This window comes from Peromyscus maniculatus, chromosome 7 (assembly GCF_049852395.1).
Source record: "Peromyscus maniculatus bairdii isolate BWxNUB_F1_BW_parent chromosome 7, HU_Pman_BW_mat_3.1, whole genome shotgun sequence".
Classification (NCBI taxonomy): domain Eukaryota; kingdom Metazoa; phylum Chordata; class Mammalia; order Rodentia; family Cricetidae; genus Peromyscus; species Peromyscus maniculatus.
Genome location: NC_134858.1, coordinates 106,085,019 through 106,111,561, shown reverse-complemented (window position 1 = coordinate 106,111,561; position 26,543 = coordinate 106,085,019). Strand labels below are relative to the sequence as shown.

General features: G+C 45.8%; 1 protein-coding gene across 18 annotated transcripts in view; it reads right to left on the bottom strand.

The window, feature by feature from the left end:
• Cdhr4 (cadherin related family member 4) overlaps nt 1-26,543 on the bottom strand; it is a 35,017-nt gene that overhangs the window by 2,570 nt on the left and 5,904 nt on the right. For 6 of the 18 annotated variants that reach the window (XM_015997038.3, XM_076575507.1, XM_076575509.1 and 3 more), the window contains 6 exons: nt 26,253-26,473; nt 25,911-26,053; nt 25,416-25,472; nt 25,243-25,306; nt 24,985-25,015; nt 24,337-24,493 (listed from right to left, as the gene is read on the bottom strand). In XM_015997038.3, coding sequence (XP_015852524.1) covers nt 24,438-24,493; nt 24,985-25,015; nt 25,243-25,306; nt 25,416-25,472; nt 25,911-26,053; nt 26,253-26,473 — 572 coding nt within the window. In that variant the 3' untranslated portion in view covers nt 24,337-24,437. Of the gene's footprint in view, nt 1-24,336; nt 24,494-24,984; nt 25,016-25,242; nt 25,307-25,415; nt 25,473-25,910; nt 26,054-26,252; nt 26,474-26,543 lie in introns of those variants that run through there. The other 12 variants (XM_076575500.1, XM_076575502.1, XM_076575505.1 and 9 more) reach the window with 9 other exon arrangements.

Below are 26,543 nucleotides of genomic sequence, written 5' to 3'. Positions count from 1 at the left end.
GTCCATTTGTGCTGTGTTTGTTTTCAAACACTCTGAGTTTACATTTTAAGATAAACGCTAGGTGTGGTGTGGTGGCTTACACCTGCAATCCCACACTCAGGAGGCTGAGGCTGGAGATCACAGTCAACCTGGCCAGAGTCAAATTCTGCCTCCAAAAAAAACAAACAAGGCCAGGGGGTTAACCTCCACTAGGAGTTTAAGAAACCAGTCTGGACTGTATAAGACCTATTTTTGTTGGTTTTTTAAACAAACGAAGACTATCAGTACATATTATAGGAAAAGCACTGGTTCCCAAGAGGACTAAATGACCATCACAATCCTCTAGGACAGTGGTTCTCAACCTTCTTAATGCTGTGACCCTTTAACACTGTTCCTCATGTCTTAGTAACTCCCAACCACAAAATTCTTCTTTCTTTTTCTTTCTCTTTCTTCTTTCTTTCTTTCTTTCTTTTTTTACAAAATTCTTTTCATTGCTACTTCATAACTGTAATTTTCTAGTTATGAATCATAATGTAAATATGATATGCAAATGGTCTTAGGTGGCCGCCATGAAAGGGTCTTTAAACCCCTTAAATGGGTCGCAACCCACAGGTTGAGAACCACTGCTCTAGGGAGGTACGAAGAAACTTACATTTCTTTGGTTTATTTGTTTGTTTGTTTATTTATTTATTTTCTGTCTGGCCCTAAGCACTACTCTTCTCACCTTCCTGTTTCTGTCTGCTTTGGTATTTCCTCCTTGTCACCTCCTCTCTCAATTTTGCAGTCTCAAGACTCAGGCCTCTGTCAATTTTCACCCCACACCACACTCACACCCACCAGCCTATTACCATAGGAAAACTTCGCAGGAACAAAACCCAGCTCCTCGCTCACCTCTCCTCACTAGACCCCGTTACCTGCGGTCTGCCCATTCTCAACTCTGCTCTTACAGGTGCTCGCATCGAAACCTGACGGCTGTCCTCCTAGCCTTCCACGAGGACTCTTCTGGATCCACCCTCAGAGAACACGAGGCCTCAACGGCTTCGTACTTCCAATGCTCCAGTTCTGGTGTGATCAAGAGCTCTCATTTCTGACTGTTCTGACTGTACTGTGGCCTTCCAGATGTCTTGTTCTCCAAACAGCAACCCTAGCTATTACAGTAAAACAGGAGTAAGAACATGGGAGTTCTATATTGAAAATGCTGCAATTAGAGGTGGCAGCCCACTCTAATTCCAGCACTTGGGAGGCAGAGGCAGGTAGATCTCTGAGTTCAAGGCCAGCCTGGTCTACACAGTGAGTTCCTGGACAGCCAGGACTTTTACAAAGAGAAACCCTGTCTCCAAACAAACAAACAAACAAACAAACAAACAAACAAAAAACTCATCTCAAAACAAAACACAAAAGAAAAAAAGAAAGAAAATGCTGCAATGGTCTCCATCTCATACAGAATAGAAGCACAATTTCCTGTACCCAACCAGAGCTCATAGACGGCCATTCCCTCATCCCCCCCATTTTTCATACTTCATATCCTACCCCTCTTGTATTTCCTTACCCCATTCTAGCCATACTGGTCCATGGTGTTCCTCAAACACACAAGACTTACTAGCACTAGCTAGTCCCTCTACCCAAAACATTCTGCCAAGCCTAACTCCCCTCTACCTTAAGTTTTTGAACTGGGGAACCAACAGCTTGGCAGTTAAGAGTGTGCAGTGTTCTTGGGAAGAACTGGAGGGTCCCAGCATTCAGGTCGGGTGGCTCCCAACTGCCTGGACTCCAGCGCCAGGAGGTCTGACACTGCTATCTACACTGTATCCTGCATTCATATACCCAGAACCACACACACACACACACACACACACACACACACACACACACACACACACAAAGACCAACCATTTTCAAATCTCTGGACTGGGCAAGATGGCTTGGTGGGTGAAGTGCTTGCCACCCAAGCCTGACCACCTGTGCTCAATACCCAGAGACCTCACAAAGGTCCACGGAGAGAGAGCACACCAGAGCTGTCCCGACTCTCTCTCTCTCTCTCTCTCTCTCTCACACACACACACACACACACACACACACACACCAGAGCTGTCCCGACTCTCTCTCTCACTCACACGCACACACACACACCAGAGCTGTCCCGACTCACACACACACACACACATACAAACACACACACACCAGAGCTGTCCCGACTCTCTCTCTCACTCACACACACACACACACACACACACACACACACACCAGAGCTGTCCCGACTCTCTCTCTCACTCACACGCACACACACACACCAGAGCTGTCCCGACTCACACACACACACACACCAGAGCTGTCCCGACTCTCTCTCTCACTCACACACACACACACACACACACACACACACACCAGAGCTGTCCCGACTCACACACACACACACATACACACACACACACCAGAGCTGTCCCGACTCTCTCTCACTCTCACACACACACACACACACACACACACACACACACACACACACACCAGAGCTGTCCCGACACACACACACACACACACACACACACACACACACACACACACACACGCGCGCGCCTCTCTCCTCCCTCTCTCCCTCTCCCTCTCCCTCTCTCTCTCTGAGACAGGGCTTCTTAAAACAGTTCTGGCTGTCCTGGAACTCACTCTGTAGCCCAGGCTGGCCTCGAACTCACAGAGATCCTCCTGCCTCTGCCTCCTGAGTGCTGTGACTAAAGGCATGCGCTACCGCCACCCAGCTACCAAGACTTTTTTCAAACACATACTTTAAAAGGGGCTAAAGGTAGCTGGGGAGAAGATCAGAGGGTAGCACACGTGTCTAACCCAGTGCTCCTACTGGACACAGCCACAGAGATGGCAGGCAGAGACAGGAGAAGGCCTGGAAGCTCACGGCGGGCCAGCTAGTTGGGTGTACACAACAGCAAACAAGAACCTGTCTCAAACAAGGTAGAAGGTAGGAGCACACCAGAAATTTTACTCGAACTTCTCTAACGTCCACACAAGTACCATAATATGAACACATGTGCCCATACTCAACACATACACACATGTATCATACACACATACATGACACACACCTAATTTTTCTAAAGACTGGAGGGAGTCGAGCTGCAGCTCCTTCAGCAGAGTGCCTGCCTAGTGTTCACGGAGCCCCGTTTATGGTAATCCAGGCTCGATGGCTCATGCCTGTGATCGCAGCACCCAGGAGGCTGAGGCAGCAGGATCCAAAGTCATCTTCATTTGTACCGTAAATTGAAGTTAACCTGAGATATATAAGAACCCCATCTCAAATTAGGGGCAGAGGGCTGGGGATATACCTCAGTGGTAGAGTACTTGTCTAGCATACATAAGATCTTAGGTTCAATCCTTACTACTACAGAAAAAAGTCTTTGATTAACGTCTCTTTCATAATAAGATATACCTGTACCTTGCCAACTTAACCATGACTTACCTGCATTCTACTTTCCATTTAAGCATGTTTTTCCTTTGTTCTGGGCTGGGTGGGGAAAGGGGAACTGGTGGTCCTGGAGACTAAAGTCAGGATGACGTATACTAGGCAAGCACTCTAGCCATGGATCTGCACCCCAACCCCTTTCTTATGGCTTCATTTCCTATCCTACATATTATACACTGAAGCCACCTACTGTCTATTACCTGTTATTATAGGGCAAGCTGCATGAAGGTAAGGCGCTTTGTCTATTTTGTTCATTACATATTATTCTAAGTATGCAGAGCAATTCCTGGCACAGGACAGTTACATAATAAATAAAGCTAAGTAAACAAACATATATTTATACATGATCACAGCCCAAAGGCTGAGAAGTGATAAAAAAAGAAATGTGTGTACTTATAAAGCATAAACAGGTGTATGCAACAGAATAAGTATATAACATGAAAAATGTTTATGGAAGAGTAAGAATTGTTTTTTATTTTTAATATTAGGGCTTACTGCCTGGCTTGGTGGCACAATCCTTTAATCTCAGCACTCAGAAGCAGAGACAGGCAGATCTCTGTGGACTGGAGCCCAGCCAGGTCTATATAGGGAGTTCCAGGTCAGCCAGGGCTATATAGTAAGGCCTGATCTCAAAAAAAGACAACAACAAAACATTATAGAGACAATAAAACATTTTGTTTGAGACAGAGTCTCAGTCTGTAACCAAGCCCAGGCAGGCCTGGAACTTACTACGCAGTCCAGGATGGCCTTAAACTAAGGGACTATTCCTCCTACCCTAGACTCCTGGGAATATACTAGAGCATAGACATCACCAGTCTCTACCAAAACCACAACAAAAAAGTAAAATGGCTTTTCAAAGAACAAAGTATATCGACTATGTGACAAAATTCCAAACCAGCAACAAACGAAATATAAAATTCTGTGCAGACTCTAAAAAAGATTTGATAAGTGAATCAAAAACAAGTTTACATGTAGCCAGATAAGAATAGCATAAAGAACAAAAGCTGTAACAAAGTATGTTTCAAACAAGGAGCCATATAAAAGATCCTACTGAACAAAACTTAGGAGACACAAAGGAAGTGGTTGGGGGTTTGTTTTGGGGGTTTTAGCTTTTGTTTTTCTTGTCTGACTTCATTCAACAACACACAAGCCTAGAAAGTGGCAGTGAATAAAAAGTCCTGGCAAACGAGACACTGTGATGAGCTTTGGTTGCAAACAAGGTCAGGGTATTTTAAGAACCAGGAAAACAGTCTCCACTGCAATAATCGCAAGGTTAATACCTGGTCCCAGCATTCCTAGTCAGAGGACACAGACTCAGAGGAGCAGGGTTATACTCAAAGCTCAGAATTCGGAATTCTGTGGCCAAATAATTTTTATGGTCTCAGATTAACCACTTGTATTTGCTAGGCAATACATTTTTTTTGTTTTATTTTGTTGTTGTTTTTTTAAGATTTATTTATTTATTATGTATACAGTGAGTATTCAGCCTGCATGCCAGAAGAGGGCGTCAGATTCCACTGTAGATGGTTGTGAGCCACCATGTGGTTGCTGGGAACTGAACTCAGGACCACTAGAAGAACAGCTAGTGCTCTTAACCTCTGAGCCATCTCTCCAGCCCCAGGCAATACGTTTTATTAACCGAAGCATGCTTGGTACCTTCATATTTTACAGGCAAATTTGCAAATCACACCAAAAATTTATTCATAAAGCCAACATTTCTATTACTTCTTTTAAAACAAAATGCATCAGGGCTAAAGGTAAATGTTGCTCATTTGGTAAAGTACATGCCTAGCATGTGTGAGTCCCTGGGGTCAATCCCTAGCACAACAAAAAGTAAATTAAGTACATCACCTAGGCAGTGAAAGTACCATGACAGATTATCACATTCTTTTAAAGACTGACTTGTTGGCCATGCGGTGGTGGCACATGCCTTTAGTCCCAGCACTCGGGAGGCAGGGCCAGGTGGATCTCGGTGAGTTCCAGGCCAGCCTGGTCTACAGAGCGAGATCCAGGACAGGCACCAAAACCTATCTTGAAAAAACAAAAGAATGACTTGTTCCTTTTTTTTTCCCCTGATAGAGTCTGGCTATTATCCAGGGTAGGTAGCCTTGAATTTGTACTCCAGCAACTCTTCTGCCTGCTTCTGTCTTCCAAGTAGCTGGGACTAGAATACCATAACTCCCAAGCATTATTATTAATTGAGACAAGGTGTCACTATGTGACCTTGGCTGGCCTCAAACTCAGAGATACATCTGAGTTTAGTCCTGGGATTAAAGACATATGCTACTACCACCTGGCTTAAACTATTCTTTTTTTTTTTTTTTTTTTTGGTTTTCCGAGACAGGGTTTCTCTGTGTAGCTTTGTGCCTCTCCTGGAACTCATTTGGTAGCCCAGGCTGGCCTTGAACTCACAGAGATCCACCTGGCTCTGCCTCCCAAGTGCTGGGATTAAAGGCGTGCGCCACCACCGCCCGGCTTTTTTTTTTTTTTTTTTTTTTTTTTTAAATTAATTGACCTAGGTGTAGAGGCATACACTTTAATCCCAACACTTGGAATGCAGAGGCAATCAGATCACTGTGATTCTGGGGCCACCATGGTTTACATACCAATTTCTAAGTCAGCCAGGACTATAAAGTGAGATCCTGTTTCAAAAAGAAAAAGAAACACTTGAGCTGAAGAGATAGTTCAGTGATTAAGAGCACTGGCTGCTCTTCCAGAGGTCCTGAGTTCAATTCCCAGCAACCACAAGGTGGCTTACAACCATCCCTAATGAGATCTGGTGCCCTCTTCTGGCCTGTATAGGCAGAACATTGTACACATAATAAATAAATAAACCTTTAAAAGAAAAAGAAAAATGTAAGAAAACAATCACCAAACAAATAAATAAAGATGACAAGACTTTACAATAAATGTTAACAATACTTGCACAACCTGATATCCACAAGGATAAAAGGAAACAAATCTCATCTCTAATCTCAACATATAATTCAAGATAAATCAAACACCTAAATGTAAAGACTAAAACTATAAAATTTCTAGGTGAAATTATAAAGTTATATGATTTGCACAGTGGTGCACTCTGTTGATCCCAGCACTTGGGAGGTGGAGGCAGGTGGATCTCTGTGAGTTCGAGGCCAGCCTGGTCTACACAGTTATAGGCCAGCTAGGGATACACAGTGAAAAACAAAACAAACAAACAGAATTGCTGGAAATTAGGTCAACAAGATGGCACAGTAAGTAAAAACACTTTTGAGGACTTGAGTTCAATTCCCAGCACCCATAGGAGAACAGATTCCTCAAAGTTGGCCTTTGACCTTCACATGTGGCCATGATACACATGCATGTGCATATACAAACACACATACAGTAATAACTAAAACATCAATTTTAGGAACTGGAGAGATGGTTCAGCTGTTAGGACTGGCTGATCTTCCAGAGGAACCTGGTTTGATGGCTTACACACATCTGTAACTCCAGTTCCAGGGAATCCAACACCTCTGACCTCTGCACATCCACACACAGAGTGCATACATACATTTAACATGCAGCAAAACACCCATATACATAAAGTCTAAAATTTTTAATTAAAAAAATGAATTTAGCCGGGCGGTGGTGGCGCACGCCTTTAATCCCAGCACTTGGGAGGCAGAGACAGGCGGATCTCTGTGAGTTCGAGGCCAGCCTGGGCTACCAAGTGAGTTCCAGGAAAGGCACAAAGCTACACAAGAGAAACCTTGTCTCGAAAAACCAAAAAAAAAAAAAAATGAATTTAGGGTTTGGGGATTTAGCTCAGTGGTAGAGCTCTTGCCTAGCAAGCACAAAGCCCTGGGTTCGGTCCTCAGCTCTGAAAAAAAAAAATATTTTTAATTATGTGCATGTGTGTGTCCGTGTGTGGGTATGTACAAATGAGTGCAGGTGCCTACAGAGGCCAGAGGCACCAGATTCCCCTAGAGCTGGGCTACAGGTGGTTGCAAGCCACCCGATATGGGTGCTAGGACTCAAGCTCAAGAAATCACAAAAAGCAGTATATGCTCTCCAACACAGTCATTTCTCCAGCCTCTAAAACCTACATTTAAAAACTTTACTTTTTATGTGTATGGATGTTTTGCCTGTATATACACAGATGCACCATACATGCCTACAAAGGGCATCAGATTCCCTAGAACTGAATTACAGATGGTTCAAAGCATGCGCTAGAAAGTGAACCCAAGCCTTCTGCAAGAGAGCAAGTACTCGTGACCACTAAACCATCCAGGCCCTAAAGCCTACATTTTAAAAAAATAAATGAGCTGGGCATGGTGGCCCACATCTTTATTCCCAGTCTCAAGAGACAGAGACAGGAGGATCTCTGTGAGTTTGAGGACAGCCTGGTTTACATCAGTAAATCAAAATAAATGGGCTAGGTGTGGTGGTACAGACCTTTAATTCCACTCCTACAAGGCAGATCTCTGTAAGTCTGAGGCCAAAGACACAAGGTTAAGACCAAGTCTCAAAACAACTAATGAAGGAATAATAAATGGGCATGGTGATAGGTGTTCCCAGCGCTGACAAGGTAGAAATAAGTAGATCCTTGGGGCTTGATGGCCATTCAGCCTAGCCAACTTGGTGAGTTTTGGGTCAGTAAGAACGCTTTCTCAAAAAGAATGTGAACGTCATCTGAAGAAATGAACCGAAGGCTGTCCTCTGGCCTTCACCCAAATAGTCATGTAAGTATGTTTGCATGAGTGCACACACACAGAATACACAGAGTAAATGAAGGGTTCTGGTTTGGTTTGGTTTGTCGAGACAGGGTTTCTCTGCATAACGCTGGCTGTCCTAGAACTCACCCTACAGACCAAGCTGGCTTTGAACTCTAGAGATCTACCTGCTTCTGCCTCCTGAGGGCTGAGAGTAAAGGTGTGCAGCACCACTGACAGGCCTCAAATGAAGTTTTAAAACAACCCAAATATATCTAGGATGAGAAACACCAAAGCACAGGTTATCCTAGGCTAGAATAAGATAGGATAGCAGTTTAAAATCAACCTCTTGTTAGAAAAACAAACTAAAGTTGGGCATGGTTGGACTCACCTGTAATCCTAGCACTCAGAAGGCTAAGGCAGGTAGATTGAGTTCAAAGCCAGGCTGGATTAATTAGTGAAACCCTGTCCTCAAAAATAACGGGTTAGGGATCTGGTGGTAATCATCAACTCTATTCAGAAATATACTAGTTGATGTAACTCTAATAGAACTTTACCAGTTTCCAATAAATTTAGCCCAAACCCACCCCCTATTGCCTACTTGGCAAAAACAGAGATGAAATCATTCTGTTCCCTTCTAGCTGATATTACGCTTTGTCAGTAGACATTAAAGAGATGCTGGTGCAAAAGGAAGGAGCTTTTCATTCTGGTTCCATTATGTAACTCTCACCAGGCCCCCACCACTTAGCCAGCTTCCCTAGAGCCCAATCACAGCTGTTCTGACTCCCACGATGCATCGCATAGAGGCCAGCAGCTTCCTCTAACACCTCACCCAAGAACTTCACAGTATAGTGCTTTTGGTGATAAATTTCCTTGTAAATGGAATCTACCCACTAAATTCTAGGATGTTGATTTCTAACATGTTCTGCCAACATAACCCCACAATAATTTTCTCTGCTATCTTGTTAGGCAAAGCTGTGCCCCATCTAACAAGGTAGAGACCTGAGCCTACAAAGAGAGTCTTCCTTAAGCATGTTTATTTGTTCTAGGGACCACAGCCACCTAGCCATTCCCAAAAGTAGGTTTTCTATTCTTTTCTTGAGCTCTCTCTACTTCTGACTAGCCAAGTCCTCCATTACTCCAATCTCTTACACTTACTAATGTGTGTGTGTGTGTGTGTGTGTGTGTGTATATATTCACAGTTAGCTGGGATTAGCTCAATGGTAGAACATTGGGCTAGCATGTGCAAGACCTTGAACTGAGTTCAGGCCCCTGATCAAAAGCAAAAAAAAAAACAAAAAATTAACACAAACAAAAATCCAGTTGAGCCAGGCACAGTGACAACATGCCTTTAATCACAGCACTCAGGAGGAAGAGGCAGGGATCTCTGAGTTCAAGGCCAGCCTGGTCTACATAGAGAGCTCCAGAAAAGCTAGGACTACAAAAAAAAAAAAAAAAAAAAAAAAGAAAGAAAGAAAGAAAGAAAGAAAGAAAATAAGAAAAAGAGAAAAAAAAAACCCTCTAAACCCTCTAATTTAATATTTGCTCACCAAGATCAGGATTTTCCTAGGAGACACTCATGAAATATCTAATGGAATCATATATTTTATCATTTATCTTTCCAAACTGGTTAGAAACTTCCTGGTATTCATATCTATTTTCTGTGCTATTTTTAACTTTAGCAAAAATACCAAAAATCATCAAAACCTAGCCTGGTAAAGTAGGCTTGTAATCCCAGCTGAGTCAGGAAAACCATATTCAAGACCTACCAGACACTACACAACCTGGACAACTAGTAAGACCCTGTCTCAACAGAAAAAAATAAAATCAGAACTGGAGATACAACTCAGTGTACATGTTTGCAGAGCATACTGAAGGCGCAGGTTTGATCCCCAGTACTGTAAAACTCTGAATAACTAACCGGGCGGGGGTGGCACATGCCTTTAATCTGGCAGAGGCAGGTGGATCTCTGTAAATTCGAGGCCAGCCTGGTCTACAGAGTGAGTTCCAGGACAGGCTCCAAAGCTACAGAGAGAAACTGTCTCGGAAAAAAAAAAAACAACAACAAAAAAAAAAAAAAAAAAAAAAAAAAACTTATGAACTAAAGGCAAAAAATACAAAGTCTTCACTCTCTAAGAAATGTCTATAATTCACTATTTCATCTAAAGAATGGTATTCCAGAAACCCTCACATTATAGCTTGTGTTTGGCAAGGGTGGTAATATAATCTTCTGGGACTTTTTTAGTATATACTCATTATACAAAATGATGGGTTTCATTATGGTATTTTCATACATGCATATCATGAGCTCTGTTCATATTCAACCTGAATTAGCCTCTTTTGTGCCTTTCATCCCTCCCGCTTGTCCCTTTCTTGTGGCTAAATAATCTACCTTCTACTTTCATATTTTAATTTAAATATCTTTTAAAAATAAAGATTCTGGCCGGGCGTTGGTGGCGCACGCCTTTAATCCCAGCACTCGGGAGGCAGAGCCAGGCGGATCTCTGTGAGTTCGAGGCCAGCCTGGGCTACCAAGTGAGTTCCAGGAAAGGCGCAAAGCTACACAGAGAAACCCTGTCTCAAAAAACCAAAAAAAAAAAAAAAATAAAGATTCTGGCCAGGTAGTGGTGCTGTATGCCTTTAATCCCAGGTGGGCAGAGGCAGGTGGATCTCTAAGTTCAAGGCCAGACTGGTCTACAGAAAGTTCCAGTACAAACCTGTAGTCCCAGCACTTGAGGTGCAGGCAGGAGATCAGAAGTTCAAGGTCATGCTCAGCTGTAGAGCAAGTTGAAAACCAGCCCAGGCTATATGACAACCTGTCTAAAAGGATAAAAAAAACTGATGAGGAGATATAGATAAAGATATAGATAGATGTAAGTTCCCAACTAGACATTCTGAAAAGGCAAATCTATGGAGACAGTTAAAAAGTAAACAAAGCCAGCCAAGTGACTGCCATGGGAAAGCTCAACAGGTTTTCAGAGGACTTCTCAGGGCTGTGCGACCATTCTGTACAGCACTGGAACAGGTTCAAAGCCATACAGGCTCCAGAGCAAAGTCCCTATCTGTCTCAAAAACCAAACCAGACAGGCATAGTGGGGTGTGTGTGTGTGTGTGTGTGTGTGTGTGTGTGTGTGTGTGTGTACACACCTGTAACCAGAATGTAAGAGTCTGAGGCAGGAGGACTGCCAAGAGTGGAAGGCTAGTCTGAGCTACAGAGCGAGTTTCAGGCCACCTGGAGCCTGTCTCAAAAACACAAAATATTCTGCTTATACACAAAATAGTAAAAGTGACGTCACAGTTTATTTTTTCTCGTTTAACTAGCAAATATATATTTAAATATTTTTTACTGAACGACATTAAGTTTTGAACAATTTTCAACTGACATTTTTTGTGTGTCTGCATATATGTGTGTGGGTACACATGCTACATACCGCAGTTGTGGAGGTCAGAGGACAACTTGCAAGAGTCAGTTTTTCCTTCCACCAGGTGGGCCCTGGTGATGGAACCTGAGTCATGAAGCTTGGTGGCAAAACCCTTTACCCAATGAGCCATCTTGGCTTCAACCAGCCCATGTTTCAAATAACAGCTTTAATGAGATGACTCACATCACACAAGTCACCCATTCCAGTGTACAATTCAGTGGTTCTTTGTAGAGTCTCAAACATGCAACTATCACCACAACTTCAAAACCTTTAATTATCTCAAAAAGAAATACTGTACACTTGTTATCACTTCCTTACCCTTACCACCACCTGAAAGCCCTCCATAACCACAGATCTACTTGCTGTCTCTATATAATCATTTGTTCTGGGTACTGCCTTAGAAACAGAATCTACAAATACAGCCTTTTACACCTGGATTTTAAACTCTACACATTTCTGAGGCTAAAATATAATATATACTAGTATTTGTTTACTTGGGTTTTTTGTTTTATGACAAGTTCCTCTGTTATGTATGTAGCTCCAGCTGTCCTGGAACTCACTCTGTAGACCAGGCCGGCATTGAATTCTCAGAGACCCTCCTGCCTCTGCCTCCTGAGTGCTGAGATCGAAGGTGTGCACTACTAAAACCAGCCTTTCCTTTTTTGAGTAACATCCACTGCATGAACACATTTGACTTATCTACTCATCATGTGATGCTGATGGACACTTCAGGCGTTTCCCTCTTTTGTTATTATTAAGATTTTAATTATGTGTAAGGGGGTGGGTAGGTGTCTGCATGTGGATATGTGAATGTAAGTGTGTGCTTGCAGAGGCCCCAGATGTCAGAGCTAGAGCTATAGACAACTGCAAGCCACCTGACTTGAGTGCTGGGAACCTAATTCACGTCCTCTGTAAGACCAGCAAGAACTCTCAACTGCAGAGCTATCTCATCCCTCCTTTGTTATTAATGTTGATGCTATAAATATTTACAATCAGTTAAAGAACTGTCTAAAGCTAGGCATGGTGGCACATGCCTTTAGTCCCAGAATTCAGCAGAATTTTGAGTTCAGGGCCAGCTGGACTACAGTCAGAGAGGGAGGAGAGAGGAGGCAGGGAGAGAAAAGGGAGGGAGGATTGCCATACTAGTTTCCAAAGCTGCTGCACTGTTTTCCATTCCCATTAGTGAAGTACGAATGGTCTCCAATTTTTCCACATCCCTACCACCACTGTCATGAGCTTAATGACTGTTCATTCAATTATAATACACCCAGATTTTTATCAACTACAAGGTGTTCTTATTCAACTGACATCAAATTTTAGATCTGAAGAGTGCAGTCTGGTCAGGCATGATGGTGCACACCTGTAATTGTAGAAAGGCAGAGGCAGGAGGAACAGGAAATTCAAAGTCAGCATGGGCTACATGAGACCCTGTGGAGGGAGCAATGAGATGGCCCAGTGGGTAGACACTTGCTGTCAAGCCTGATGACTTGGGTTCAACCCTTAGAACCCACATGACAGACAGAACTGATTCCTGCAAGTTGTCTTCTGGCCTCCACATGCACACCACAGCATGTGTACTCCCCCCCCCCACACACACACATATAAAATGGAAAAAAGTTCCTTCAGAGGCAGAGAGAGACTGTGTGTGTGTGTGTGTGTGTGTGTGTGTGTGTGTGTGTGTGTGTGTCGTCATGGTGGTGGTGGACTAGTCCTAAATGTAATTTCAAGCCATAGCAGCAAATGTAAGAATCTTAACCTGGGGCTAGAGAGATGGATCAGCAATTAAGAGTGCCTTCCGTTCTATAGAGGACGTAAGTGCAGAGTCCATGGCTCAGGAAAGATTGTAACTCCAGTAAGGATTCCATGCCCTACACTTCTAACCTCCATGGGGATCTGCACGCACACATGTACATACATACACTTAAGTAAGTCTTTAAAAAAAGAAAAGAGCCGGGCGGTGGTGGCGCACGCCTTTAATCCCAGCACTCGGGAGGCAGAGCCAGGCGGATCTCTGTGAGTTCGAGGCCAGCCTGGGCTACCAAGTGAGCTCCAGGAAAGGCGCAAAGCTACGCAGAGAAACCCTGTCTCGAAAAACCAAAAAAAAAAAAAATAAAAAAAAATAAAAAAAAAATAAAAATAAAAAAAGAAAAGAACTGGGCGGTGGTGGCGCACACCAAGCAAATGCCAGGTAATTGTGGCACATACCTTTAATCCTAGCACTTGGGAGGCAGAAGCAGGTGGATCTCTGTGAGTTCAAGGCCAGCCTGGTCTACAGAGTGAATTCCAGGACAGCCAGGACTATTACACATAGAAGGGAAGAGAAAGAAAATAAAAAAGAAAGAAAGAAACAAGCAGTTGTAGTCTGACCTCCAAATGCACACCATGATGTGGGTATGCACAAAATAAACAAATGTAAAAACAAAAGCATTTTTTAAAGAACTAAGATAACCGGCTTCTTAGTTCAGTTGAAACTCATTACTCAAAGTCTGCTGAAGCAGAAATGAACGTCTACTTTTAAAAATGTGTACATACTGCCAGGCATGGTGGTACACTTCTTTAATCCCAGCACTTGAGAGCCAGAGAGCAGAAAGAACTCTTGTGAGTTGAAGCCCAAACTGGTGTACATGTGAGTTCCAGGCCAGCCAGGGCTACACATTGTTAACCTGTCTAAAAGAAGAAAATAAAATAAAAGAGGGGTTGAGTTGTGTATGTGCTGAACACAGTGGCTCATTCCTCTAAGTCTTGGGAACCTAAGGCAGGAGGATCACTGAGAGTGAAGCCAGCAGGGGCTACATGGTGATTTCCAGGCCAGTCTGGACTACAGAGTACGAACTTGTCATAAAAAATAAGCATAAACCTACAACAGCAGCATAACGCCACAAACATACAAAATACCTAACTGCTTTCTTGTTCCAAGCCAAAAAAAAAAAAAAAGAAAGAAAGAAAGAAAAAGGAAAAAGGGAGGGAGAGCACCGTGTAAGCCTCCCCCAACTCTTCCTGTCACTGCTCCTGTGCCAGGCAAAGGATGGGAAGAGGAAGTCCTAAGCAAAAGGAGGGCCTGGGACTATCAGAACCAGTATGGGACTATCAGAACCAGTATGGGACTATCAGAACCAGTATGCTCATCTAACACTCTCTCTACGAGCCAACACTGGCATTGGCCAGGAAGAGTGGACCACACAGGCCCCTCTGAGATAGGCAACTGTTTTTTTCAGGCCTTAGTTCTGATGCACTGTGGCTGGGTCTGAGCCCAGAGAGCACTAGAGTCGGTATGTGCGAGCACTTCAGGTGTGGCAAGAGGTGGCGACCCATGGCCACCAAGTTCCCATTTCTACTCGTCCACCCCCTTGCATTTCCCTGTGTAATTATATTCCATTTCCAACTCAGACAAATTTAGTACATCTTTATAAACATTTAGTTCTTCTCATCTAAATTCAAGTGCAAAAAGACCAAAAAAAAAGTGTCCCTGCCAGAAAGCAGTTATTGTCCCACTAAAATAAACATTTGTGTGTGTGTGTGGTAATGTGGGGGTTACTGAAACAAGGGACCTTTTTTAAAATGTGTATGGGTATTTTGCCTGAATGTCTGTGCATCACATGTATGTAGTGACCAGAGGCTAGAAGAGGTAAAAGAGGGGGCCAGATCTCCTGGGACTGGAGCTGTCTGTCATGTAGGCACTCGGAACTGAACCTGGGTCCTCTGGAAGAGCAGCCAGTGCTCTTAACTCCCCAAGAGTTAAGCAGCCGTCTCTCCTACCCCAGAAACTAGGGCCTTATGCATGAGACAGGCACTCTACCAAGATTTCCCCTAGAACTTTTTTGGGTGGGTATGGGGGCTTGTACATATGCAGTAGTCATTCCCTACAAGTCTTCCACCTTCTTCTGATGCTGTGTATGTCGTGCCTTTGTCTGCCATGTATACACTGTATACAGAGTCCAACGAAGGGCATCTGTATCTTACTCTATCACTGTGTCTTCTTCCTTTGAGTTAGGGTCTCTCATTAACCCTACAGCTACAGTTTTCAGACAGGCAGTCAGCAAGCCCCAGTGATCCTATGGATACAAACCCATACTCTTCATGTTTGCGTAACAAGCACTCTTATTAACCACTGAGCTATCTCTCTGGTTCCCTTGTTTTTTGAGACAGGGCCTCTCACTGATACCTGGGGCCTGCATATCAACTAGACTGGCCAACTAGTAAACTATAGGGATCTGTCTCCATTCTCCCCCTCCCATCCCACTGGGATTAAAAACCTGTGCCACTACATGAAGATTTTTTAAGCTTATTTTTTTATACCTGTATTTTGCTATGGTATGTGTACCATGTATGTGCTTGGTGCCTGAAAGAACCAGAACAGGGCATCAGAGCCAGGCATAGTGGTACAGGTATGTAGCTGGAAGATTTCCTGAGTCCCGGCCTGCTGATGGTTGGGACAAATCTCTCCCACTCAAGTCCCTCAAGTAAACACAGAGGCTTATATTAATTATAACTGCATGGCTCAAGCTTTTTGCTAGCTAGCTCTTATATCTTAAATTAGCCCATAACTATTAATCTATGTATTGCCACATGTTCCATGGCTTTACCTGAGTCCCATTACATGCTGCTCCTTGTGGGGCTCGTTGGCAACTAGATATTATAACTGTTAATTCTTGCTTGATTACTGTTTTGTTGTATGTAATTTTACTATGTTAAAGTTAAAAACTTCCTTTTTTGATTAGACAGAAAAGGGGTGGTGCTGTGGGATGTTCTGTATGCTGTGAATGTGTTGATCTGATTGGTTGATAAATAAAATGCTGATTGGCCAGTAGCCAGGCAGGAAGTATAGAGGGGATAAACAGACAAGGAGAACTCTGAGAAGTGGAAGGCTGAGTCAGTAGACGCCAGCCCACCATCCAGGGAGCAGCATGTAAAGCACACAGGTAAAGCCACGGAACACATGGCAACATATAGATTGTTGTTGGGCTGAGAAATGGGCTGAGCTTAAATGTAAGAACTAGTCAGTGGTAAGCCTGAGCCAATGGCTGAGCAGTTTAATTAATATAAGCCTCTGTGTGTTTACTGGGGTACGAGCAGCAGCAGGACCGAGGGAGCCAGGTGGGACCAGGAAAACTTCAGCTACACAGGTACATCTCTGAGTTAGAGGCTAGCCTGGTCTAAGTTCCAGGACAGCCAGGGCTACACAGAAACCTTGTCTTGGGGGAAAAATCAGATTTCCTAGAACTAAAGGTACAGATGATTGTTGAGTAGCCATGTGGGTACTGGGAACTGAACCTAGGTCCTCTGTAAGAACAGTAAACACCCTTAACTTCTGAGCCCCTCTCCAGCCCTACAGTAGACTTTCTATGGGTACTAAGAATCAAATTCAAGTCCTAATGCTTGTGGCAAACACAGAGCCATTTTCTCAGCTCCCTCCTTCCTTTATTACAATATTGAGTCTGAGTTTAATTAAGTTGCACAGACTGATCTTAAACTCAACTTTATAGCTCACACAGGCCTTGAACATGTAATTCTTCTATCTCAGCCTCTGAGCTAGCTAAAATTACAGGCCCACAACACGAGGCAGGACTAAAAAATATTATAATTACTACTAAGACAGGGTCTTACAATAGAGCCCAGGGTGGTCTTGAACTCATGTTGATCCTCCTGCCTCAGCCTACCAAATACTTGGACTACAGGGGTGCTACTACACCGGGCTCCAAAAGTTTTTTTTTTTTTTTTTGGAGGCAGAACTCATAGAGATCCGCCTGCCTCTGTCTCCTGAGTTCAAGAATTAAAGGCGTGCGCCATGACCTTCCGGACAAAAATTATTCTTAAAAAAAAAGCAAATATTGCTGGGTGGTGGTGGCACATGCCTTTAATCCCAGCACTTGGGAGGCAGAGGCAGGTGGATCTCTATGAGTTTAAGGCCAGCCTGGTCTACAGAGTGAATTCCAGGATAGGCACTAAAAGCTACACAGAGAAGAAAAAAAAAAAAAAAAAAAAGCAAATATTGGGCTGGAGAGATGGCCCGGTGGTTACTGCTCTTCCAGAAGACCAGGTTCAATTCCCAGCACCCACACAGTCGCTTACAACTGTAACTACAGTTCCAAAGGAGCCAATGCCCTCTTCTGAACTCTGTGGGTGCCAGACTTGCATATGGTGCACAGATATACATTTAAACAAAACATCCATATACATTAAATAAATAAGGCAAATATCAAACCAACTGTGGTTGTGAACATCTATAATTCTAGCACTTAGGTGGCTTAAGAAATAAGATCAAGAGTTAGATGTCAACCTGGATTACCAAACAAGCTGGTGCCCTGCTTAGGCCACACAAGTCTGTCTGTCTCAAAAACCAAACAGGGCTGGCAAAATGGCTCAGGGGATGAGGGTGCCGCCACACTACCATGACAACAAAGTTGGACCCCTGAAACCCACGGCAAAAGGAGAGGGAGTTGTCCTCTGACTTCTATACACTGAAACATGTATATGCACACACACAAGCACGTGCGCATACACGTGCACAAGCACACACACACACACACAAAGCAAAAAAGACAAAAACAAACAAACAAACAGAGCAAATCCTATTCTGTTGTTTAAGGGTTATAATGCTTTTGCAGCTCAAAAGGAGTGGAATATGCTCCAGGAATTGAAGATGTTTGAGAGAGGTTTTAGAAAGCCAGGGAGGACTTGAACTGGACTCTGGAGATAAGCAAGGAGGGAAAAGTAACAGAATCCTGAACGGGGGCGAAGGTCATGGGATTCGGCAAGCAAGAGGCACCGGGCGGGGAGCGAAAGACATGTGGAATGCTGAGCAAGCTGTTTAGTTAGTAGATGATAAGGATAAACCTGAGGCAGTGGGCTGGGGCTGGCTGGGCAGCAACACTTTGGACACCACATTAGGACCTCAGATCTCATCCTATAATCCTGTTTCTTATAATCCTGCTTTGTCTTTTTCCCCCTCAAGACAGGGTTTCTTGTGTAGCCCTCCCTGGCTGTCTTGGAATTCGATTTGTAGACCAGGGTGGCCTCAAACTCAGATCTCCCTGCCTCCTGGGCCTGTGTCAATTTCTGGCCAGTGTAGAATAACCACCATCAAGCCGAAATAGCTCAGTTGGGAGAGCGTTAGACTGAAGAATAACCACCATCTATGCTATCCAGCTGTCCTTAATAGTTTAAAAGTGCTAAACCAGGCCATGCCTTGGTGGATTTCTGTGATTTTGAGGCCAGCCTGGTCTACATAGTGAGTTCCAGGACAGCCAGGGTTATGTATAGAGACACCATTCCAAGAAAAAAAAAGAAAAAGTGCTAAGCCAGGTGTATGTACACTTGAAGTCCCTGCACTCTGAGAAAACAGGTGACTCTTGAGTTTCCATAACAGCCTGGGCTACACAAGGAACACGATCTCAAAAAAACCTCAAGCACTAAAGTTTACAAATGAATTATGCAAAGACAAAGACGACCAGAGGGCCTATCAGCGTAACGGTCTTTATGATGCAGCATTTAAGATACATAGCACAGAAATAATGTTCCTGTCTTTGGGTTAACTGTAGAGTCAAGTACCATACCCTATTCATAAATACCCATGAGCTAGGAAACAAAGCATAAAACAAATATTAAACAAAGATAATGGAAGTTCATGTTTTCTGATCTTCCTTGGGACAGCAGTCCTAACAAAGGATTACACCAAGGAGAGACGTTAATGGACCCTTGAACTCCCTGAGATTGTATGCAGAAGTCAATGCTGACAACTTGATTAATCATCTCCTTCTACATCACTAAGAGATCCAATACCCAAAATGAGATAAGAGTCTAACTTAGGGTTAGCTATTTTAGCAGAAATAGCAAAAATTTAATCCTGTGGCTGATTTAATTTCCAAAATAAAGAAATAAGAGCAATGGACGCTTGGGAGGAGCAATTCTGAGAAGCTAATATTTTAGTATCTCCCTCCTATTTCACGAAGGCATGTTAGTAATCATTCAAAAACGGCCCTGTGGAAGGGCAATGAAATAAATAACAAATGTACTCAACTCCTCTCTTCTCCTCACAAGCATAACAATCAGCTAAGGCCAACGACCTGCCGCCTGCCCGGGCTTCATTCAGCTCTGGCTTCCCAGAGGCATCTCCAGACCAAGGTGCTGGTTTCTTTCAAAATTAAACATTCAGAGGTGGGTGACATGAGCCTGCTTGGCCTCCTTAATCATCCCTTGTAGGTTTCGTATGACGACAACATACAAGACACCTGTGTGGAGAAGCTAAGGACCCTGGGTAAAATGTGTTTTACAGCAACCGGGAGGACCGTGTCTAGAGCTGCATAATCTTCTGGGGATCGCCAGCCCCACCTCCCTCAGAAGAAACAGGCCTGACAGCCGTTTTCATCCAGCATCAGTAACATTCAGCACTGCTTTTATTTCGAGACAGGGTCTTGCTATGTAGCTCCGGCTGGCCTGCAGCCCACTGGCAATCCTCCTGCCTCAGCAGGGTGCATGAGCTCCCATACCCGGTTTCAGTTCTGTTAATAGCTAATGGGACAGTTCAAGACCATCCATAATAAAAACATTTTTAATAGTCTTATCATACGCCTACATTTCCTAACGGACTGTCTTTTTAGGAGACAAAATTAACCAAATCATCACCATCCTTATCCTCCTAACACACACTCTCCAAAGAGAGTGGTGGGCAAGCACTACAGAACTTACACCCCAAATAAAACCCAGCCATTATGGACATTTAACCAGGTTCTTCAAGAACCAGTAGACAGTGAATCCGGAAGAGCCCGGAAGGCTCCGTGGGGTCTTGCAAGGAAAGAGACAGGCGGATGACCACCGTCCTACCAAAAAACACAGGGCCTCGATACCACCCTGCTTGGCTCTTAAGGCATTTTAGGCCTGTGTCTTCTCATCTTAGTCTCTAGCGGCCTGAAAATATTACAAGAGTGTGATATCTAAGAGCGACGTACGTTTATCCCTGGTGTGGAGGAACGTTACGGCCGGGAGAACCAGCGGGCAGGGACCACGTCTCAGCACTCCTGGTCAGAGGCATCCAGTGACTTAGAAAGGCAGGTTTCCCGCTATCCCGCCGGTCCTAGGGCACAGGGCTCTCCGACCTCCCCCCGAGCTGCCCTCCCAGCCGCCCTGCCAGCATCTGGGAGGCTCCGCGGAAGGCCAACCAGGACGCTCGGAGGATGTTCCAGGGATGCTCGGCCTAAGTCCCGACCCTGCCCTACGCGCGCCTGTTACAGCCCCGCGCCCGCCGCCACCCTAGCCTTGGGTGTCGGGCGGGTCTTTTGGCCCGACTCCTGTCACTCACCGGCCCGACCTGGGCAGCGGGCGCCCAAGGCTCCCCACGGGAGCGGGGCCCCCCGGGCCTCCAGGTTTCGGCCCGCCCCCCTGGCAGGCAGCGCAGGCGGCTGAGCCCCGCAGCAGCGGCCCCGCACCGGCCGCTCGGTCCAGCTCCTGGCGCTGCCCACTGGGTACGGATCAACAACAAGATGGCGGCCAGCCGAGGGGGCGGGGGGCCGGGCGTCATAGTAACCAAGGACAGCAAAGAACCCGCCCCTGCCTGAGCCGCTCTCCAATCAACAGCCTCTCTTCCCGAAGTCTGCAGGAGTTCTTCCCGCCGATTCGTCAACTGTCCCGCCTGTCAGAGTGTGCCTCTCGTGCAGAATGCCTGGGGCACGTGACTGTGACGGCATGAATTGACGCATGCGCGCCATTCTCGGCGTTGCTGGCGGCGGCGCTTTTGCTCGCGACCGGGGGCCACCTAGAGCGCCCTTGGTTTTCTCACCTGCGCAACCCTTCCGGTTTTGAGCAGCATTTATCGTACTTCTCGCACACGCTTAGGGAATGTCAACGGTACGGGGTTTGCTTGGTCGTCTGCCTGTGGATGGGTCTACCCTAGTTCACTGGTGAGGAAACTGAGGCGCAGCAGGGAGGCTGAGCCAAGGTCACACAGTCTTAGGAAGTGGTGGTGATGAGTCCCTCGCCTCCTGTGGCTCCAGAGTTAACGAGTGTTTCCTAAGCGGCTCCCAGCCACCGCCTTCTGTGCTACCTTCTCAGTTTCTGGCTTCCCCTCTCCGCAGTTCATTTTGCAGAGTTAAATATGCATCCAGCACAAGTCTCGGCATATAGCGGCTACTCTTCATTGCCGAGAGCATCAGTTAAATTCCTACGACACTATCTTTTGCCCTCGGCCGTCATGACCTGTCTCTGAGGCAAACTGAGTCCCATGAAGATGGCCATCCTTTATTCTCCATAGTAGGCCCCTAACCCTGGACTTGGCTCCAAGGTTAGGCTACCACAGGCACCGAGTACCTGGCCCCACACCCGAATGTCCTGATTAGTTAACTCTAGAACTTTCTTATAAAAAACTTTTTTTTTTAAATATGCATTGGTGTTTGACCTGCATGTCTTTGTGAGGGAGTCGGATCCACTGGAACTTGAGTTACAGACAGTTGTGAGCTGCCATGTGGGTGCTGGGAATTGAACCCAGGTCCTCTGGAAGAGCAGCCAGGGCTCTTAACTGCTGAGCCATCTCTCCAGTCCTAACTCTAGAACTTTTGAGCTTTAGCTTCTTTGAGACTTGTCTATAAAATGAGGGTGAACAAGAGGGAAATTTAATAAGCTCTTAGAGTAAACCAAATGCAGCCACTCTCAGGGTGCTGGGCATGAAGCTTCTAGTATTCTCGCTTTGATGGAAACACCATGATGAGTCTGTGGGAGATGGCTCAGTGACTAAGAGCACCTGCTGTTCCTCAGCGAACCTGAGTTGTGTCTCCAGCCCTCACATCAGGCAGCTCATGGCAGCCTGTAACTCCAGTTTCATGAGATCCAGCACCCTCTTCAGGCCACCGTGGGCATCAGCACACATGTGGCATATATTTAGACACACACATACATATAAAAATAATTTTTCTAGAGTCTTTTTCTTGGGCAGAGCATGGTAGTACACACCTTCAATCTCTCGAGGGGTAGAGGCAAGCCAATCTCTGGGTTTGAGGATAGCCTAGTCTACATAGTGAGTTCCAGGCCAGCTAGGGCTGCATTATGAGACCCTGTCCTTAAAATAAGACCAGAGGAGTGAGCCGGGGCGGTGGTGGCGAATGCCTTTAATCCCAGCACTCGGGAGGCAGAGCCAGGTGGATCTCTGTGAGTTTGAGGCCAGCCTGGGCTACCAAGTGAGCTCCAGGAAAGGCGCAAAGCTACACAGAGAAACCCTGTCTCGAAAAACCAAAAAAAAAAAAAAAAAAAAAAAAAAAGAGAGACCAGAGGAGTGCTTTTTCCAGAGGGTATTCATACTCTTCCTGGGCCTACGGCACTATAACGGGCCCCAGAATGGAGACTGTCCAGTTCTCAAATAGGGTTCAGCCTACAGACTTATCAAGAGGGGGAAGATTGATATGTCTTGGAGATAAGTGTAGCCTCTTGGAGACAAACAATGTGCCCGATTGGGCCTGGGCCAGCACTGCACAGTCAAATCTGTTCTTCAGACTGTTACAGAGGCACTGGCTATGTGCAACAAAGCCTAGATTAGCTCAGGAAGAGCCAAGCAGTAAGGAATCAGTGGGAACAAATAAGTACAGATTCCCACATCTCTCCTGCCCCTTAACTTTATACAGAAATTCCAGATCATTCCCAATAAAACCCCTCCACAAAGTTGACAAGCTGCCCATGAGGGCTGATGAGACCCTAAAAAACCAAAAATGTTGAGCTGGAGAGAGAGTGCCCTATAATCTACAGTGTATTTAAAAAGTGCTATAAAAGCTAGGCATGGTGGTACTCACTTGTACTCCCAGTGCGGGAAGGGATGACAGGCAGATCCCTAGGCCTCACTAGTCAGCCAGCCTAGCCTGGGTGGGTTTCAGGTCAGTGAGACTCCCTGTCTCAATGGGCAGGGGGGAGGTGTGATACCTGAGGTTGTCTGTGCACGTACATATATATACACTAATGTCAACCCAGCCATGACAGCATGTGTCTGTAATCCCAGCACTCAGGAGACTGAGGCAGGCCTGCAAGTTCCAAGCCAGTCTATACTACAAGAGTAAACCATGTCTTTAAAGTTTTGCTTGGGATGGTGGTTGTATGCCTTTAATCTCAGCACTCAGTAGAGGCAGGCAGATCTCTGTGAGTTCAAGACCAGCCTGGTCTACAAGTGAGTTCCAGGACAGCCAAGGTTATATAGGGAGACCCTGTCTCAATAAACACATTAAATTTTTTTTCTGGGTGGTGGTGGCAGTGCTCACTTTTAATCCCTTTTAAGCACAGGCAGAGGCATGAGGGCCTCTGAGTTTGAGGCCAGCTTGGTTTACAAAGCAAGTTCCAGGACCTCCAGGACTGTACACAGAGAAACTCTGTTTCTAAAAGCCAAACCAAAAAAAAAAAAAAAAAAAAAAAAAACAAAAAACAAAACAAAAAACAAAAAAAAAAAACATCAAGTCTTGCTGGGTATGGTGGCACACACCTTTAATCCCAGCACTGAGGAGGCAAAAGGTGGATCTATGAGTTTGAAGCCAGCCTGGTCCACATAGAGAGTTCCAGGCCAGCCAGGGCAACACAGCAGGACCCTGCCTCAAAGAAAAAAAAAAAAAATCTCTGAGTATACAGGACAACTGGAGACCTATCAATCACTAGCAAGATAAGAGCCTCTTCTACAAAGTGCCAGTTGCTGTCAGAGCATCAGACAATGCTTCTTCAAAGAAAAATAATCTACTGTTCCATAGGGTGCCCACAGGGAGGTGGCACTTTCTCCAAGTAAGAACAGGGAAAGAGATCTCAGAGCTTCTCCCACACAAGATTACAAGGTGGGTAGTGTTCCGTTTGTGATCTTTATTGCTAAATCAACTTGGAAATGCAGGCTATGATCATGTGAGAAGGGAATTCCACACTTAGGGAAGCAGCTGCTTGGCCTCAGAGCCAGCGCCGTGCTCCAGTGCGCGTGCTGAACAGGTAATCTCTCCCTGTGCCTGAGCCCGGGCGAGCAGGAGAGAGAAGGGGAGAAGGCCTGCTGGCTTCAGCCCTTAACCGCCCCTTCCCCAGGTTCATCACCTCCTCCCCTTCTCAGCAAAGACCCCTGAGGTTCAGCGCGGGTGAACAGAGAGCCGGTGGATACCAGTCCCCTCCGGCAGCCAATGTCAGATCACTCTGCTACAACTTTACTGGTGAACCTGGACTATGGAGGGAGCTCTCCCCTTAACACGGTCCCCCTCCTGCTGGGAGCGGGGACAAGACCGGGTCTGAGTCATCTGGTCCTATTGGTGTTTGGCAGAAGTTGACTGAAGGGTGAGGGGGTGACAGAGGGTGGGTGGGGGGTCAGAGAGAAGAGCTCGGTCAGTGAAAATGTAGGTGCTGGATGCTTAGTGGTAACAGTAAAAATGGAGAGGAGTAAAGGGAAGAGAAAATTCTGGGGAAGGGTGAGGGCCCAGGCAGAGAACAGTTATAAAAAGTGGAGACTTACGGACATCGTGGGCTCTGCCATCAAAATGCTGCTGAAAAGAATAAAGGGCACAGTGAGTTGAACCTTGCCCGCAGGGGGCAGATGGAAGGGCTGGGTGCCCACCTGCCTCCACTATCTTGGTGGTGGTGTGGGCACTCTCGGAGGGGTACCCCTCACGGGGAGGGAGGCAGGCTTTGCAGGGATGGGCAGTACCCTCGAGCAGCCTCAGTGCCCACAACTTGGGATATGGCATACCAGACTCATGGAAGTTCGGGGTACCTGGGACATCTCCATTCTTGGTGCCTCCATGAGTCTCTCAACGGATCCTTCATTTCCCGGGACGCTACAGCAATTGGAGTAGAAGCACGTACAAGACGTACAAGAGTCTGGGCCCCAGCCCGAGTTCAGTGGCCGGGTTCCCCAAGGCACAGAGGGAAGCAAAGGAGACTGACCTGTTTAGCAGCAGAGCTCTGGCTGGTTTGCTGGGTGCCTGTAGTAGCTGGGCAAACCTAAAAGGCCAGAAGGAGGAAGCAAACGGTCAAAGTAGCAGGCCTGCTGACACTAAAGAGTGTCATTGTCTGTCCCTTTATATTAGAAACAGCCTATGTGAGATGCCCACGCCGTTATCTGTCCTACCCCTAGACTCGGAGGATTCGATTTACAGAAGCAGGGCAGATATCCCGTAGAAAACAGAGGTTGGGAACAGGGAAATTTCAAACTGTGAGCCCTCTGTGTCCGTCCAGTTTCGAGACTGGACTCCGCCCATGATGGCGACCCCTTCCAAGGTGTCTCAGTCTGAACAGTCTGGAGAGACAGCAGCAGCAGCCCTCCTCAACCTGTCTGCCCACCAATGTTGGCAGTGTCATCGAATGCTGAGGAAGACTACCTCTTCCAGCCGGTGTCTGTGTATGGGCTGGGAAGCGGGAAGCACAGAGGTGGAAACGTACCCCCGGAGGATCCTGCTGAGGAGCCAGCCCAGAGCCAGGAGGAGAACTGCGCCAGTCGCTGTCAGCACTACCACAAACCAAGGCTCTGGCTTCCAGAAAGCCTCTACCTCTGTCACAATCAGGGGTGTCATTGTTGAGGACACCTGAAAGGAGGGTCACTACCATTGACAGTCCAGCCTTCAAATTCCCTATGAACTGAAGCACCTCACACCCCAAGCTGATCTTTTTGCACCCAGCAGTTTTATCTAAAATGTCTTCTCTCATAATTCCATCTAAAAAACTAGGTGTCGTCACCCTTCAAGAGCCTCTCTCCCAACCCCAAGGGCCTGAGGACCCCCTCACTGTGCTTCTGTGGGTGCTGGTGGCCACCGTGCCGGCCCTCCAAGGAACTAGATGCACAATGATGGTGGTTGTGGTGCTGAGGTGGGGGATGGAAGGGCCCGCATCAGCAACATGGATCAATAGCTCATAGGTGCAGGGCTGCTCTGGCCATGGAGGCCCCAACACAGTGTCATTGTGCATCAGGACGGTCCCTTGCAGTCTAAACCGGCTCTGGCTATTCCCTGAAAGCAGAGTAGTTAAGAGAAGAAGGTATTGCTACCTTAGCCGCACCCTCACCAACAGCCTGGTGGC